Source organism: Haliotis cracherodii, unplaced genomic scaffold (genome assembly GCF_022045235.1).
Source record: "Haliotis cracherodii isolate W230 unplaced genomic scaffold, xgHalCrac1.p SCAF_17, whole genome shotgun sequence".
Taxonomy (NCBI): domain Eukaryota; kingdom Metazoa; phylum Mollusca; class Gastropoda; order Lepetellida; family Haliotidae; genus Haliotis; species Haliotis cracherodii.
This window is the reverse complement of record NW_027266272.1, coordinates 6,893,192-6,911,075: the sequence shown is the minus strand read 5'-3', so window position 1 is coordinate 6,911,075 and position 17,884 is coordinate 6,893,192. Positions and strand designations below refer to the sequence as shown.

The 17,884-nt window shown below is 39.7% G+C and overlaps 1 protein-coding gene across 1 annotated transcript in view; it reads left to right on the top strand.

Moving 5' to 3' along the window:
- The first annotated feature begins 1,578 nt into the window (after positions 1-1,578).
- The window catches only part of LOC139464865 (uncharacterized), a 37,485-nt gene continuing 21,179 nt past the window's right edge, over positions 1,579-17,884 (top strand). The window contains exons 1-9 of the mRNA XM_071246423.1: positions 1,579-2,721; positions 6,613-7,001; positions 8,021-8,123; positions 8,687-9,258; positions 10,236-10,385; positions 11,016-11,115; positions 12,293-12,977; positions 14,090-14,261; positions 14,517-14,585. Of these exons, the coding sequence (XP_071102524.1) occupies positions 1,854-2,721; positions 6,613-7,001; positions 8,021-8,123; positions 8,687-9,258; positions 10,236-10,385; positions 11,016-11,115; positions 12,293-12,977; positions 14,090-14,261; positions 14,517-14,585 (3,108 nt within the window). The 5' untranslated portion in view covers positions 1,579-1,853. The remainder of the gene's footprint in view (positions 2,722-6,612; positions 7,002-8,020; positions 8,124-8,686; positions 9,259-10,235; positions 10,386-11,015; positions 11,116-12,292; positions 12,978-14,089; positions 14,262-14,516; positions 14,586-17,884) is intronic.

Genomic DNA, 17,884 nt, shown 5'->3' with positions numbered 1-17,884 from the left:
CATTATTTACAGGCCTAATCCGTAGACCCCGTGTTAAGAGCCAATACAGATCTCATATATGCATACATTAATACAATATTTAACTCTCAAAGAGAAAAAACATCACAGTTCCTTGGTTTGTGCATAAACAATGTATAAATATCAGCTTAACACATGAATAATTTCAATCTTCTCTGACTTCGTTATGTTTGTTAAAGTGTGAGTGCAGTGGGGCACCTTATGTCGCCCCTACAGCGGTGTAGGTTTCACAAACAAGTTGTGTTTGTTTGTTTGTTGTTTAACGCCGCATTCAGCAATATTCCACTTATATGACGGCGGTCTTTGACTAAAATGAATCTGGAACACACAAATCCAGTGATTGACATCACGAGCATCGATCTACGCAATTGGAATACGATGACATGTAACAACCAAGTCAGTGAGCCTGACCACCCGATCCCGTTAGTCACCTCTTACGGCAATGAGTGAGTGAGTGAGTGAGTGAGTATGGTTTTACGCCGCTTTTTGCAATATTCCAGCAATATCACGGCGGGGGACACCATAAATGGGCTTCACACATTGTACCCATGTCGGGAATCGAACCCGGGTCTTCGGCGTGACGAGCTAACGCTTTAACCACTAGGCTACCCGACCGCCCCTCTTACGGCAAGCATAATCACCTGTTACGGCAAGCATGGGTTGCTGAAGAACTGTTCTAACCCGATCTTCACGGATCTTACAAACAAGTAAAACATGCAGGTATCTTTTATGACAGACAGAGTCTGACGTGGCAATATGGTATGATATACATTCTTATATCTGCCAGTTTCGGTCATAAGTTTTAATCTGCCATATCAAGATCTATAGGTAGACACGCTCTTACATATGGACCATCAACACGACAGCATACTTGTGTATACTTGTATAAGAATGACTTTGTATAGGTATAAGAATGAGTTAGTTGTTACTTGGGGTTTATCGTAAAACCATCACGTTGTCATTGCAGGATATCATTTTGAAATTGCATCAGATGGGTGACAATGGCAGCGTATCTTCACACTGTGATTATACAATTTGGTTTTCTTTAAAATAAAACATGACGTATATGTCATATATTCTAGTGTAGCTTCCAAGGTACAACGGGTATGCGAGCACTCAAGAATAACAAGACAGTGTTTATTTGGTAAATGAGTTAGAACAATATCTGTATAAAATGAATGCATGGTGGAATGAAATATATAAATTGAGTATTTGTTTAGTCTTTGAAGGTCATTTAGAAATTGGTAAAACATGATACATGACATTTTTTTAATTCATAACAAAATAAAAAGAAGTTGTTATCCATACAAAGTGTCATGTATTCGAATATCTATTTAGTTTAAATCTTAGAATATCGTGTATTCGTGTATACTTACACGGTTACTAGTAAAATATATTTTTTACTGCCCTGATATACAACTAGAACTCCATTCTCACACTGCAGCGACAATATGAAGACATCAACACCCCTGTGAGGAGCCTTCGTGTAGGGATTGCGCAACATACAATGGATACCAGTTTACTCGTAACCAGATTACTTCCGGTTATTTGGAACAGAAGGCGACAGCTGAAGGCAGACGCGAGTTTTGAGATTTTTGATAATTAATGAAATGCACCATCTGATTCATTCGTCTTTGCATGTCTGCATGCGTTGAAGCACCGCTGTCTTGTTAATGCAAAATTGGTTTACCAAGGTGGACGATGTATGAACAAGAGGTTCCATATCTGATTCGCGTTTACTTTAATAATAATAGTCTGTAGAATAGGGAATTTGTAGTGCCTTTTGGGTCCTGCCGAACATCCAAACAACAATAATAATAATCGAGTTTGTGAACATGAGTGGCTTTGAAAAACAAGCCATTGCCATGGCGCGAAACAGACTTGAGAGCCTGAAAAGAAGGGGACTTTTGGACGATGAACCTCCTTACCCGCGTCCATCCCGACCACCTCGCCGTGGGTATGGTGTACCAGCGCGACGTGGTTCTGGTGTACCATCACACGGATATCATGATCCATATAATCGAGTAAGAGAGCATGAGCCGTATGCTAGAGAATATGATTACGAATATGAACCACCTCCGAAAAGAGCTTTACTTCATCGTGATCATCCTCATTTGGAACCTGAGTGGAGTGAATATGCTCCTGTTCAAGGGGGATATGGCCGGGGTGGACGAGGGGTTGGTTACTTTGGTCGAGGTGCTGAACGAAGTCGAGTAGCCACTGGACGAGGAGGTGGACGTGGAGGTGATCGTGGACGAGGAGGCGATCGTGGACGTGGGTTCACTTTGCATGGTCGAGGGGGACCAGATCGTGGCAGAGGATCTGCAGGGAGAGGAAGTGCATTGGTTCATGAAAGTCATCGTGGTCATGGATATACCAGTCGGGGAAAGGTAGATATAAATAGAGGCCGAGGACAAAACAATACAAGAGGCATTCCAAGGGGAGGTAACTCAAGTGCAAAACCTACACCAGACACCAACAAAAATAAGAGTGACTCTGTTGATAAGAAAAGTTCTGTGTCCACTTCTGTAAATAGAGAGTCAACTAACAACAAAGATTTAACTGTCAAAGATGAACCAGGGCAAACAAATGTCAAACAAGCTCCTGGTGCTAAAGACACGTCATCAACAGCATCTATAAAGGAATCCCCAAGTAAAACGGCGTCGGCATCTACCAAGACTACACCTGCCGAAGAATCTACAAGTAAGATAACACCAAGTGACCTTGGACGTGGTTTGGCAGCATGTATGTTGATTTCTTACGCATTTAGAAAATATTATCTTTGTAAATCTAAAATTCCTATAGTTTTCTTTAAAAATCAGTGAGATAATTGAAAATGATTCTTCGTATCAATATTATAATGCCAAGGTGATAATACCCCTGTAGAAGTTTTCACACCTTTTCACACATTTTTTATTTTTCGTTTTACTTAAAAGCAGCTAGTCCAAGAAATAAATTAAACAAATAAATATTTATTTTTATTTTGTTCCCTGCTAGTACTCTATATTCTCTTATACAATATAAAAGGTTATGTATAAATTCAATGTCTTCATCACTATCAGTTGTTCAAGAAGGCAGCTGCTGTTTTAACTCCACAGCAGAATGACCTTTATAGAAGTAAATAAATGATAGACATAGCTATTTATTTTTAGTTTGTCCAACCTTGTGTGGAAAAGCTGGAATAAGTCTGTGAAGCATAAAAGTAAAAATGTGTGTGGCCTTACTATCCTTGTGACGATGTGTGCAATGTAAAGCCAGTGAGAATGTAGTTAACATGTAAACTGGACAAACCGTGGAAACTGATGAACATTTAAGAATTGACCTTCACTTTGTGTGAGTTCATTGGATTATGAACCTTCATAGAGTGAGGGCCAAACATTGTATGAACGTCGTCGCAAGCTCCGACGTTCATACAGTTTGGCCCTCACTCTATGAGTGAAGGTTCATAATCCAATGAACTCACACAAAGTGAAAGTCAATTCTTATAATTTTTTATCACAATTTCTTACCTCAAAGGATGTAGGCCAAGATCTAAACACAATTTTATTTAGTACGTGTGACTTCATGTTTACACTGACAGCCAAACAACAACCAGCTATATCGCGGAATAAAATAGTTCCCCAAAAAGAGAGGTGACATGAGCGAATGGATGCAGAACTTGCTCTTCAGAAACATCTAACGCAACACATGTGTTCATATAAAATCCCCATTAGATGAGAAAGGTCTGTAATGAACAACCTCAGTAAGTCAGTCACAATGACAGCGCGTCGTAATACATTTACATCAAGTACAAGACGTCAAAATGGCCGACACGATAAACGTGACGGGAGGATTTCCGAAGTTGTTAATGAACCTGTGGCGGTTACATGTGTTAGTCATCATTGATCAACTAACCGATTATTAAAAGGTGATAAAAGATGCGTCAAACAGACACCAAGGTAAATTCGTAGATTGCTGGAGACGGTCACTGTCAGCCTAGACACAGATCGAGTCGATACTGACGATAGTTTGGATGTGCATTTTTTCGTTTGTTCATTAGGATGGGCCGTAGCGAGGAAATTCGTAAACAATCATGTAGTCAAGCTCTCTTACGTTTCTCAATGTATACTGAATTGCTGAGACCAAGATTAAAGGTTCTAAATGATCAGAAATAATGCTTATGTGTGTTTTCGTGCTAGGGAATTCCCAGGGGTTTCCCCAGGAATGTGGAAGTAGTCCGTCAGTGTTTACGTCATTTCAAGAACACAGTCTCGTGAAAAACGTTGAACGTCAAATTGTGTCGTTCATACACTTATGAACGTCAATTTCGCGGTCATGTGACCGACCTCTCGTCCAATGCAAAAGCCGTATATCGTGTAAACGTCAAATTAAAAAATTATATGAACATGCACAAACAACAGATTTATATTTTCTTTTCATCTTTGAAACATATTGTTTATCTTTTTATTTGCACATGCAAATTCCAAAGTGCACACCTGAACATCAGTATCATGCCCTCTGGTACACAATAAGAAATCAACACTCACTCCACCACTCGGAATCAGAATAAAATCTGCAATATCAGCTTCTATTATTAAACTCCAAGATACAGCTCCTACTGAACTTTTCTCACCTCCTCCTTGGCAAATGGTAAAGCCAGCTGTAGACCTTACATTAACAAAACTAAAGAAATCAGATACTAACCAATTAATTTACCAACAAGCATACAATCAATTAAGAAACAATTATGACACTTATAAATCTATATTTACAGATGGATCCAATTTAAGGATGGTGGTGCAGTTGCTAGTGCAACAATATCTTCACAATTACCTGACAACAGTTCCATATTCACTGCAGAATGCCATTTTTACAGCGCTAAAATATACATGTAACAAACAATTCATATTTTTTCCGATTCTCTTTCATGCCTTCAGGCGATTAAAAATATGTCATCCAAACATCCACTTTTAATCCAAATTCTCGAATTGATTAATGATCTTGCTACTGGCCAATATGACATCGTCTTTTGTTGGTTACCAAGCCATGTTGGTATCATTGGAAACACAATTGCCGAGATCTAATGCAAAAGAAGTGGGACGCCATAGTAGGTATCAAGAAATTACATGAGATTAAACCAAATATCGCTTACATCGACTTGGGTTGTCAGTCCAGATTTGAAGAGGTCATTTTGCGTCGATGTTGTATTGACCACTCGAGATATACCCATGAGTATTTGTTAAAAGGCGAGGATCCTCCGTTTAGTGTCCCTTGTGATGAAAGAATCACGGTCAAGCATGTCCTGCTTGACTGTATTGATTTTTCCATCACAAGGGATAAATATTTCAGTGTAAAAACAGTTTAGGACCTTTTCAGTAAAGTTTAATACTATGTTTTTTAAAAGAAATAGAACTTATTAATAAAATTGATGCATTTACTGTATTGTTTTAGAAATTGGCAGTGCAAATTCATAACTTAGAGGCTGTACCCTCAAGGGGGGTTGAAGCAGCGCAAAATTATTGTCCCCCTAAGAGGGTATGTAAGTCCCACATCATTCGAAGTATTTATATGCATGCCAGAATTTTAATACGTAGAATTTTCATCATTTTAATATTCGGCGTAACTGGTAAAATATCGCCAGTGACTGAAGTGATATAAATCCAGCCTGGGTCCATGCAGGAAGCAAAGGCACTGTAAGTCCCCATGATCCCTGATAAGGTGATCTCTCTTTAGTTACTGACGATCTCTAGCCCATTTTTATATTGTGTTGTTAATTCCTTCTGCTTTTAAATGTTCCTCAACTAGTTTTAAATAGACTCTGTGATATTCTAGTTATTGTACCGTCCTTTGATGACAGGTTTTTATAAAGTTTAGATAAAAGTGTTAAATAATGTAATACTTCTCGTCACAATATGGCTGAAATATTGCCGATGTGACGTTAAATATTAACACACTCACTCACTCACTCACTTGAAAAAAAATGAGATTTCTATCCCTGCACAAAAATACCAACAACAAAAACACGATGAACAACAAGAAGCATGATCAGAGACTATGATGTATTTCATATATCGTCATCTTCATTGGTCTGGTTTTGTCTTCACATGGCATACTTAGACAAGAATTTAGACCATTTACAGGTTTGGTCAGCCATAAAAAATAAAATGTAAATGAAATTGAATCTGAAAAGCGATTCTTAAACATATGACCCATTTTGCCTCCAAGTCCATTGTCAGTACTTGTTGGGTTAGTTAAAAGCGGAGTTAAACCCAACTCACTCACTCACTCACTTGTTGGGTTGCTTTCTTGTTAAAAATCTGTATTTGACCTGTGAAGACCTGGGGTAAAATAGGTCCTCAGTAACCCATGCTTGCCATAAGAGGTGTGCTTGTCGTAAGAGGCGATGAATGGGAGTGGGTGGTCAGGCGCGCTGACTTGGTTGTTGCATGTCATCGTAACCCAATTGTGTGGGATCAATGCTGATGATGTCAATCACTGGATTGTCTGGTCCAGACTTGATTTTTTACAGACCGCCATCATATAGCTGGAATATTGCTGAGTGTGGCATTAAGCTACAAAGAAACAAGCAAAACAATAATCTGTATTCTATTTAAGGTCTGGGTAGTTCAAGTGAACAGTCAAATCAACCCAGCGCAGGTAAACCTACAGACCTTCAGTCTCGTAAACAGCAGACCCAAGAGCTTGACAAAGTGGAGGAATGTGTTCCAGCTGGAAAGACTACATCTACAGCAGCAGAAATTCCATCCCCAGTATCTACAGCAACTAAGACTCCAGCAACATCTACAGCAACTATGTCTACAGCACCAGTTTCTACAGCAACCACGTCCCCAGCAACAACATCTACAGCAACTAACTCTACAGCAACAGCAACATCTTCATCCCAGATCTCCAAGCCAGGCCTGTCGCCGTCATTGGTTGGAAAGGGAAGTCGCCAAGAGTCCCGCTATTGTGAACCTTGTAATGCTTTCTTCGCCAATGAAGCGGTATGGGCCTAACTTTCTGTCAGATCATTATTCCATGTATAGCCCTACAGCAGGTAGACCGCCTCCGCGGTCTAGTGGTAGAGCGTCCGCCCAGAGAGCGGAAGGTCCAGGGTTCGATCCCCGGCTGCGTCATACCAAAAGATGTTAAAAGATGGTACTTGTTACCCTGTCTGGTGCTCTGCATTAAGGGGCTAAAACAAGGGCTGGTCGGCTCGGAGTCAGTGTGTCTGAGTGGGGTATTCATGTTAAACTGCGGCATGGTAATTCTCAGTGAGCTAGCACTATAAATTGGCATCATTCCAGACTAGTACAAGCAGCCACACAAACACACACACGTACATGCATGTCGCTGTGTGAGTGCAATAATCTTGGACGCGACGTTGAACCCCATTTCACCACACCTCACCTTCTGCAAGTAATGCACAGTAATAGAGATTCTTAACCAAGTTTTACATTTGTAAGATTCTAGCCACGAAAACAAGAGTATAATACCTGTTTGGTGTTTACTGTAAATGTGTACAATTGAGATGATCCTAGTGAGAAAATGTTTTTTACATATACATAGGATTCTAGGTTAGAATAGGTAACAAGCAACCGATGCTAGTCGAAAGAGGCGACTAGATGATCAAGTGATTAGACTCTAGGGCTGGGACTATAATCCGCTTGAGCAATCTGACAAGTATCACAATACCTTGCTAACCACCGATACCTATCATGACACTTGCATGTGTTCTTATCTGTAGTGCGTAAGCCATCTTTTTCATAGACAGGTTGGCCAAATACCTGGCACACTGACGATTTATAGTTGGCGGTGTCAAGTATGGTGCAGTGGATGAAAATATTTGTTTCTTCAACTAATTTTCACTACTAGTTAGTGTTGGTGTAACAGTTGTTAAAGCAAACCTAGTTTGTTGATTTAGACTCAGTTGATTGTGTAGTGTAGCCCGAAGGTGTGGATCATTGGTCACATTCTTAGTTACTGAAATGTCCAGTGATGTATTCTGTTTCCTTGGTTGCAGCAATACAGGGCTCATACTCGGGGAGTCATCCATGCCCGGCTTATGCACACCAACGATGTGCTGGAAACCTTCAAGCAGACGGCTGAACAAGCCCTTCAAAATGGTAATATGAGCAATCTTCAGCGACCATATCCAGCATGTGTACTCACATTCTGTATTTTCCGGTTCATGACATTATTGTTAAAACTTTGCATATTTTTTCCGACCGCCTCCGTGGTCTAGAGGTAAAACTCCGCCCGGAGAGCTGAAGGTCCGGAGTTCGATCCCCAGCCGCGTCATTCCTAAAGACGTTAAAAGATGGTACTTGTTGTTACCTGTCTGACGCTTGGCATTAAGGGGCTAAAGCAAGGACTGGCTGGCTCGGGGTCAGTATTCTGTGTCTGAGTGGGGTATTCATGTTAAACTGCGGCATGGTATCTCAGTGTGCAAGCACTATAAATCGGCATCAGTCCGGACTAGTACAAGCAGCCACACACACAACTTTGCTATATAAGTGCAATAATCTTGGACGCGACGTTAAACCCAATTTCACCTCACCTCACCCTATCATTTCACACTGTCTGCATCTTAAAAATGATTGAGATGTGACATTTTGGTCTTGCCTTAGGAACATGTATTGTCGACATACAAGTTTTCGATTGTACATTTTGAAAATATTTTCTGCAGATTCTCACAGGAGTTCTGGGCCAAATGTGAAACCAGCAACAGCAACAGCAACAGCAACACAATCTAAAGCAGCAACAGCAACACAATCTAAAGCAGCAACAGCAACACAACCTAAAGCAGCAACAAAAGGGTCCTTGTCAATAAAGGATCCCAGCTTGGCAGCAAAGGAACCCCAGTCTGCAACAAAACAACAGTCATCTCCAAAAGAAACAATGTCACCAACAAAACAACAACCACCATTAAAACAACCCCAATCAGCAGAAAAACAACAGCCACTGGCAAAACAACCTCAGTCAACAACAAAACAACAACAGTCACCAGCAACACAACCCCAGTCAACAACAAAACCACAGCCATCAGCAAAACAACCCGTGTCAACAGAAACACAACAGTCACTGGCAAACCAACCTCAGTCGACAACAAAACAACAGCCCCAGTTAGGATCCACACCGCCCCAGAAAGCTGCAGCAGCAGCAGCAACATCCATGCCACCAGCTTCTGCAGTTGGAGAGGGTGTCAATGATGATGAAACATTCTGTGTCACATGCAAAATATCCTTTCAGGATAGAGGGGTATGTATGTGTTGAGAGCTTGTTATACATAGTGGTTGTGGAATGGAGCGTATATTGACTGTCATGATAATATTACAAATAGTTGCAAATTCTGAAGGGATGATCTTAAAGTAGTTGCAAACACTGTTGTGTTGATATTACAAATAGTTGCAAACACTAATGTGTTATTACAAATAGTTGCAAACACTGTTGTGATATTACAAATAGTTGCAAACGGTTTTGTGTTAATATTACAAACAGTTGCAGACATTGTTATGATGATATTATAAATAATTGCAGACACTGTTGTGACGATATTCCAAATAGTTGCAGAGTGCAGACACTCTTGTGATATTACAAACATTTACAAACACTGTTGTGATGATATTACAAATAATTGCAGACACTCTTGTGATATTCCAAATAGTTGCAGACACTGTTGTGATGATATTATAAATAGTTGCAAACACTGTTGTGATGTTATTATAAATAGTTGCAGACACTGTTGTGATGATATTATCAATAGTTGCAAACACTGTTATGATGATATTATAAATAGTTGCAGACACTGTTGTGATGATATTATCAATAGTTGCAAACACTGTTATTATATTATGAATAGTTGCAAACACTGTTGTGATGATATTATGAATAGTTGCAAACACTGTTTTGATATTGCATACAGATTCAGACACTGTTATGATGATATTATAAATAGTTGCAAACACTGTTGTGATGATATTATAAATAGTTGCAAACAGATTCAGCCACTGTTGTAATGATATTACAAATAGTTTCGAGGACTGTTTCACTCTATTGATGATAATTATGATTATTTTGTCTTAAAATGTTTGATTTTATAATAATAAACTAGGACTTGCTGTAGCATGTCATTTGTTGCAAGGGAAAATATATGAGCATTCACAAATGTTTTCCATTTCTTAGCTTATAAAATGTTCAAGAATTTCCGATAATAATTGAAATGTCCATCTCCTCAGCAATACATACGCCACACCAAGGGCTTGATGCACACACAGAAGCAGATTGAGTTTGAAAAAAGCCAGGGAAGCGCCAAGTATGATGAGGCACCAGCTCCTGATGATGAAACGTTCTGTGTCACATGCAAAATGTCATTTCAGGATAAAGGGGTATGTATGTGTTGAGAGCCTGTTATACATAGTGGTTGTGGAATGGAGCGTATATTGACTGTCAGAACAATATTACAAATAGTTGCAGACGCTGAAGGGATGATCTTAAAATAGTTGCAAACACTGTTGTGTTGATATTACAAGTAGTTGCAAACACTGTTGTGATATTTCAAATAGTTGCAAACGATTTTGTGATAATATTACAAACAGTTGCAGACATTGTTATGATATTATAAATAGTTGCAGACACTCTTGTGATATTACAAACATTTACAAACACTGTTGTGATGATATTACAAATAATTGCAGACACACTTGTGATATTACAAATAGTTGAAAACACTGTTGTGATATTAAAAATAGTTGCAAACACTGTTTTGATATTGCAAACAGATTCAGACACTGTTGTGATGATATTACAAATAGTTTCGAGGACTGTTTCACTCTATTGATGATAATTATGATTATTTTGTCTTAAAATGTTTGATTTTATAATAAAAAACTAGGACTTGCTGTAGCATGTCATTTGTTGCAAGGGAAAATATATGAGCATTCACAAATGTTTTCCATTTCTTAGCTTATAAAATGTTCAAGAATTTCCGATAATAATTGAAATGTCCATCTCCCCAGCAATACATCCGCCACACCAAGGGCTTGATGCACACACAGAAGCAGATTGAGTTCGAAAAAAGCCAGGGAAGCGCCAAGTATGATGACACACCAGCTGAAGGTAGGCCAGAGGGGAAATCTACCCAGTATTTCCTGATTTGTTTGCCATATTTGCTCAGTAAAATGTTCAACATAGAATTATTGCCTCCTCATCTCAGAAAAATTGATGCCATTTTTTATGACAAAGTGGAGCGTTTAGCTTTCATAAACTGTTTTCACTTGATGATGCTTCTCTAATGGGATGTATGTGTCCCTGGCTCATTTATCAAAATGACCTCCCTCATTCCTGGCCATGTGTCTGCGCGGCGAGTGGAAGGTCAGTGGTTTGATCACTAGTTGCATCATTCCAAAAGATGTTAAAAGATGGTCCTTGTTGTTACTCTGCCTGGTAGTGGCGGTAGGGTAGCCTAGTGGTTAAAGCATTCGCTCATCACGCCGAAGACATGGGTTTGATTCCCGACATGGCTACAATATGTGAAGCCCATTTCTGGTATCCCCCGCTGTGGTATTGCTGGAATATTGCTAAAAGTGGCGTAAAACCATACTCACTCACTCACGACTCTGCCTAGTGCTGGCAGGGCATTCAGGGGATAAACAGGGAGTGGTTGGTCTGGAGTCGGTATCCATGTTAAACTGTGGCAAGGTGCCTCAGTTGGCAAGAACTATAAAACCTGCACAAGTCAAGACTAGGACCGAAAAACAGACAGACAGGTTCAAGTTGTTTTAAGGCATGTTATTGTGATAAATAAATTTTGTTGTTGAAAATTTATTCTATAAAAAAGAGAAATTAGATGTGCTGCTTACTGTACCGGAGAAAAGGGTATGATATTATGAAATTGATTGCACCCCAACAGCAGGATTCATTGCTCATTTTGGCAACATTTGTTTTCTCCACATGATTCAAGCTGCTGGAATATGGGTGGAATACCGGCTTGGAATATGGTTGACCTATTGGTTGTCTTTGATAGGCTTTTAGAAGTTGGAAAAAGATAAAGACATGAAACGTTTGCAGATGAGAACTTCTTTGTTGTTTGTAGTGACGTTCAGAGGTACTTATTTCCTCTTCACCTGGTAAATAGTAATTCATGCAAATATCGATTGAAGTTGATTTTAGCATTTATTAGTGCTAAAACAATATTAAGGATATATGTGTCATGAAAAACACTGAATTTCATTCACATTTGTAGGAAATATGTCCTGCACATTTCTGACTGATATCAAACTCCCATTTGTTTTAGACACAAACAAGCCGTTTGCCTTTGGACAAGGGGCCAAGGGGTATTCGGCAGCTGCAAAGGGGGTGTCAGCAGATCAGGGACAAGGCAGGGGGAGTAGTGATCAAGGCTGGGGGTCAGTGAACCAAGGAGCGACAGGGAACCGAGGGGGGTCAGGGAACAGAGGAGGGTCAGGGAACAGAGGGGGGTCAGGGAACAGAGGGGGGTCAGGGAACAGAGGGGGGTCAGGGATCAGAGGGGGGTTAGGGAACAGAGGGGGATCAGGGAACAGAGGGGGGTTAGGGCACAGTGGAGAGTCGGTATATCTTAGCGGTTCAGTCTATGGAACGGGGGGGTCAGGTAGTGGAGAAAGACCAAACTATGGAGAAGAGTCAGTTTATGGTCGAGAGGCGGACTACAGAGGTGGGTCAGACTATGAGGGGGTGTCAAAGTATGAAGGAGAATCAGGTAATGGTCGAGGGTCTGGCTCCAGAGGAGGGTCAGGAAGAAGAGGTGGGGATACAGAATATGGTCGAGGGTCCGGATTTGGTCGAGGGTCTGGATATGGCCGAGGGTCAGCATTTGGTCGAGGGTCCGGATATGGAGTGTCACAGTATGGGGGAGGGGCAAGAACTGAGGACTCTGCTGAGATCTCAAGCTGCCAGGATAGGAATCAAGAAGAGGAACCGATGATCATGGAACATGACAGGTATTACAGGATTATGGGTATCCATGGTAACCATTGTTTACCATAAATATCCAGTATGGTTACACATTTATTGGCTCATTAGTGAGAAGGTCTGAGAGTACATCTGTCCATCTGTTTACTCTTCTTCTTCTCAACCATGGCCAGGAAGAGTCTGAAGTTAGGGAGTCCAGCATCATCATCTATCATAGGTTTGCTGTTGAGTTAATAAAACAGAAATATGTTGGGTAATTTAAGTGACTTTTTATTTGAAATCTTTGAATATTCTTTGAAGAAACCACAAGGTCTAGAAATGTCATATGATTGCATTCAGATTTGTTGTTGCCAGTAAAAGAAAATTGTAAATAATCTTCCTCTCAGAAAGCACAAGACCCAGTGAGCTGCATGCCCTGTCTTTCCAGGGTTAGCATTTAGGTAAACTTACACTAACTCCTGGACCCAGTCACAAGGTTTTTGGCCAATTTGATTGGCTACCCTACCAGGTCTAACATACCAATCAGAATGCAAGTTACAAAGCAGCCTTAATGTAGGGTTGGCGATATCAACAACATAGTGGCCAGTGCCATTGATTATGATAGAGTTTGCGAGAAATTCAACATTGAAAAACTGACTGACACGCAAAGAAAGCCCTCAGAAATCTTTTTGATGTAAAGGATGTTTTCATGTCCATAAAAACTGGCGGTGGCTTTGGTTTCTAGGTAATACAAGTTGCTTCCCTTACCCATTTTCTTTTTCCTTATCTTGACGTTTTATTGGTCGGTATAATGGCATTGAAAGTCAAGGTCAGGTAATTTAAGGTTTACTGAAATTACGAGCCCTGGAGGTTAAGAGGGTGAGTGAGCTGATACATTGATAGGATATATATTTCTTCAATGGAATTCAGATTTAATCAGGGCATTTAGATTGGTTTCCAAATTCTCCCTGATTGTAATTGTTTCTCGGTTTGTCAGCACCAAAGTGGTAATGGTCTGAGATCTGCATCACTTTGGATTTTCATCCCACATCAAACTGACACTCTGTGATATAACTGAAATACTGTTCTAAGTGGCGTTAAACTAAACTCCCTCACACCATCATCCCAATACAATACTTTACCTATGTCTTTGTGTGACCAGCCCTCAGCAGCAGGATGCTTCGAGGTCGGCGAGGTACCTGAAGGAGGCTGGCATCACAGACAAGATGCTGGAGGAGGCCAACATGACCTTTCCCAAGGTCAACCCTTCAGACAGAGAACTCCGCCCCGATGATGTTGGCAAATGTCAGTTTCCATCCGAGTTCACTTGCAAGGTGAGATGCCCAACATAATTAGGTGATGTTTTTTAAATGGACAGTTTATGGAAACTACCAAATGGAGCCAACACAACCCAAACGTTACGTTTATGATTCCCGCTAATACTACAGTATTAATCCTGACTTAGTGCTGTCTTCACTAAAATTCTTATGATTTTCAACAGATGTCCTCTTCACTGTTAACTATCCATCATCAGTTGTGCAAGTAATAGTATCATTATTTGTGTGACATAAATGTGTATTCTGTTGCAGCTGTGTGATGCCAGATGCACATCGGCCGTCACCTTCCAGTCCCATCTGTCTGGATCAAAACACAAAAACGTAAGCCTGTGTGCATCTGTCAGACAGCAAGGTGCAGCTCTGCTTGTTGACTATAACAACAGCACCCTAAGTGTATAGTGCAAGGACATATTAGTTCAGTACTGAAGTACCAGTGTTGCTGCGGAACTGACTTTCAACTTTTACGGGTGTTTAAAGAAATATGCTTGTAAAAGTGGATTATCTATGAGTGAATTGTAGTGGGTTCCCAAATAGTCTTCTAAACAGCATTTGAAACTAACATGTTTATTCCACTAGTCCTTATGATGACAACATATACCAAACTTTAAAAATGGCAAATTTCTACTAGTCTTTATGATACCTTAACTATTCGTCAGTTTGGCTCAGACTACAGGACTAGTGCTAATTGCTATCACTGCTTAATCTAACAAGTATGATATAACTGAGTTCTCACCAAGTCCTGCATTTTGTTTCTGCATTAAGATATGAAATGGAAGTACTTACAACTTGGTAGTATACTTTTGCTCCCCTTTAGAACAAGCAGCCTGCGAAAGTCACTAAGAATCAGTTTGTTCTTGCGTTTTTGTTAGTCACAAGTCGAGCTGCACATTGTGATCCTAAATGTTTGCTTGCTGTGTGTTTATTAAGAACCTTTGAATTTCATTGGTTAATCCATTTTGTGATGAAACAATATACTTATATTTCGATGCTGACCTAACAGTGGAAAACCGACCCGGAAAGGTTTGCCCAGATCATGTGACAGACACTGACCTCAAATATTAACTTGTCACAAGACCACTATTAACCTGTCACGTGATCCGTATTGACTTTATCTGCTAGAAAACAACATGGTGTCTGCGAGTGGCAATACACTGTTTCCTGATCTTTCTGAGGAAGATCTCAGCTGAATTGTAATTGTGATATAACAGAGTACTGTGAAAAGGTGAAATACGGCACTGGAATTTCGGTAAAACAAAACAATTGGTTACTCTTAGTAAGGTCTTTATGTGAATCAAGACCCTCAGACCCATCCTATTTGATGGTCAAGCTGGATCTCCTCAGTGATACAGACCCACCCTATTTATTGGCCAAGCTGGATCTCCTCAGTGATACAGACCCACCCTATTTGTTGGCCAAGCTGGATCTCCTCCGTGATAAGGTCCTTGGGCTCTTGTTTAAGCATAATGATCTCACCGAGAGTAAAATGTATGTACATGTGACACTTTCAAGTGTTCCAAATTGAAGATTGAATTTAAGGGGTCCTTGACGTTATATTTTTGTTAAAACAGTACAACCTGACATCTCCGGGACCCCAGACCCACGTTCAATTTTAACACTGCTTTCTCACATCGATAATATAGTAGCTATGGGGAGTTTTACCACATATTGACAGAGCAACCAGAATCTGATGCCACATGCTCAGATTGTGCAGGCTTTGTGAAGTGTTACCATTGCAACATATGGCCAGTACCTTGCATCAGAGATAAGGTAATCTGAATTGAAAAGTAAAAACAAGTGATCTTGCTTTGTGAGATCTAGCGAGTAAGGATGAATTTGATTTTTCAGTCTTCAATTCTTATCACTGTGTTTTTACAGGAATCTTCTAGTTGATTGTCAACTAAATCCTGTTACTTTGATGCATTCCTTAAGATGGTATCAAATTCTATTCCGTTGAATAGATGTCATTTGTACCGGATTTGATAAACACCGAATGCAAATTTTCAAAACAGGTTCTTTTCTTGTGCAGACTGAAGGGATCACAAGAAAAGAATTCCACATTTTGTTCTATGACTTGATCAAGCATTCCTGATAACAGCGATAGAAACTAACTGTTTTAGTCTACTAGTCCATATAATGACAACATATAGCAAAAACTTTAATAGTGGCAAAGTTCTACTTGTCCCTGTGATACCTTAACTATTGGGCAGTTTGGCAAGGACAGTAGGACTAGTGCCAAATTCTAACTGTATGACTTGACTGTGTTCTTCATGAATACTGATGCAGAAATAGGACCTGCATTACAGGAAGTTGATGTGTAGACACAAAGTACATTTCAATATTCTGCTGACTCATCACTAACAGGAGAGTAACCCCACCGTATGCCCTCTCCACAGCACACAGCAGTCTGCAACTTCAACCACTTGCCTGTGTCTAATAAAATTCTGTTCGGTTTAGTAAGCTCAGCTAATAATAGTTTGTATAATAAAACTAAAATCAACTGAAAATGATGTTAAGAGCCATGTCCAGGCGATTAGACTTCATTCACCTGATGAAGGAAACCATGGTTATAACCAGAGACATATATATATCTCGTTATATGGTTTCTGTTATAACAAAGTCCAGGGGACTGTTGAAATTTGTTTGTTATATCCATAGCTCGTTATTTGCAAAACCTTCTCCGCCATGATGATTCTATCACTATTCATAATACCAATCACGAACTGAATGTATGTATTTTTTAAAGAACTGTAAACGAACTATTAAACATGTGCAAAAGATCATTGAAGTATTTTGTACTCAAGGGCATGGCAACTTTTGGAATACATATCCAATGTAAGAATTTAGTAGTGAGTATGAGTAGTCTTAAGACATATTTCGTAGAAAATACATCTCATGATGGCCATGTTGATATTCCACCGATAAACATACGTGATTGGTGTAAGTGTTGATTCACCTCTGATTGCAACTGTCACTAAATGAGGTTCTGTAATATACTGTAGAGATAATGGGATTACTACATGTTCGTTGTTTGATTCACTGCTTATGATGACCGACACCGATTGAGTTTGACCGATTCGTTTCTCCTGTTACACTATATTGAGTTTTATATTTCTTTGGGATAAAATATCAGCACGCTATATAGCCGTTAACTCGTTCTGAAGAAATCGTTACTCGTGTGAATTTAATATGATAATATATACTAATGCAGTTGACATTTTAAATACTTCCTTATACTGATAGTGTATTATATCCTTGTTCGTTATAACCAAGTTATGTACTGTACATACAGGGATCGCTTGCGCTGTATCCAAGCTGCATCAGTGCAGGTAAAACATTGCTAGTGCAGGTAACTTGTATTGCCAGGTTGCACCAAGTGCAGGTAACTTGTATTGCCAGGTTGCACCAAGTGCAGGTAACATTTCCCACCGCAAGTGCACGGCAGCAGTTATATTTGATAACAGTGGAAAACGGAATTCTTTTAGAACCGGCTACAAATCTTTTAGAATCCAGGAAACAAAAGTTCCTTAAAATAATTAAATGCACAGGTCTGAATGCAGCGGAACTAATTCTCCACAAATACTGCTAGAACAGTCACTCATGTGGTTACAATCACAAACATA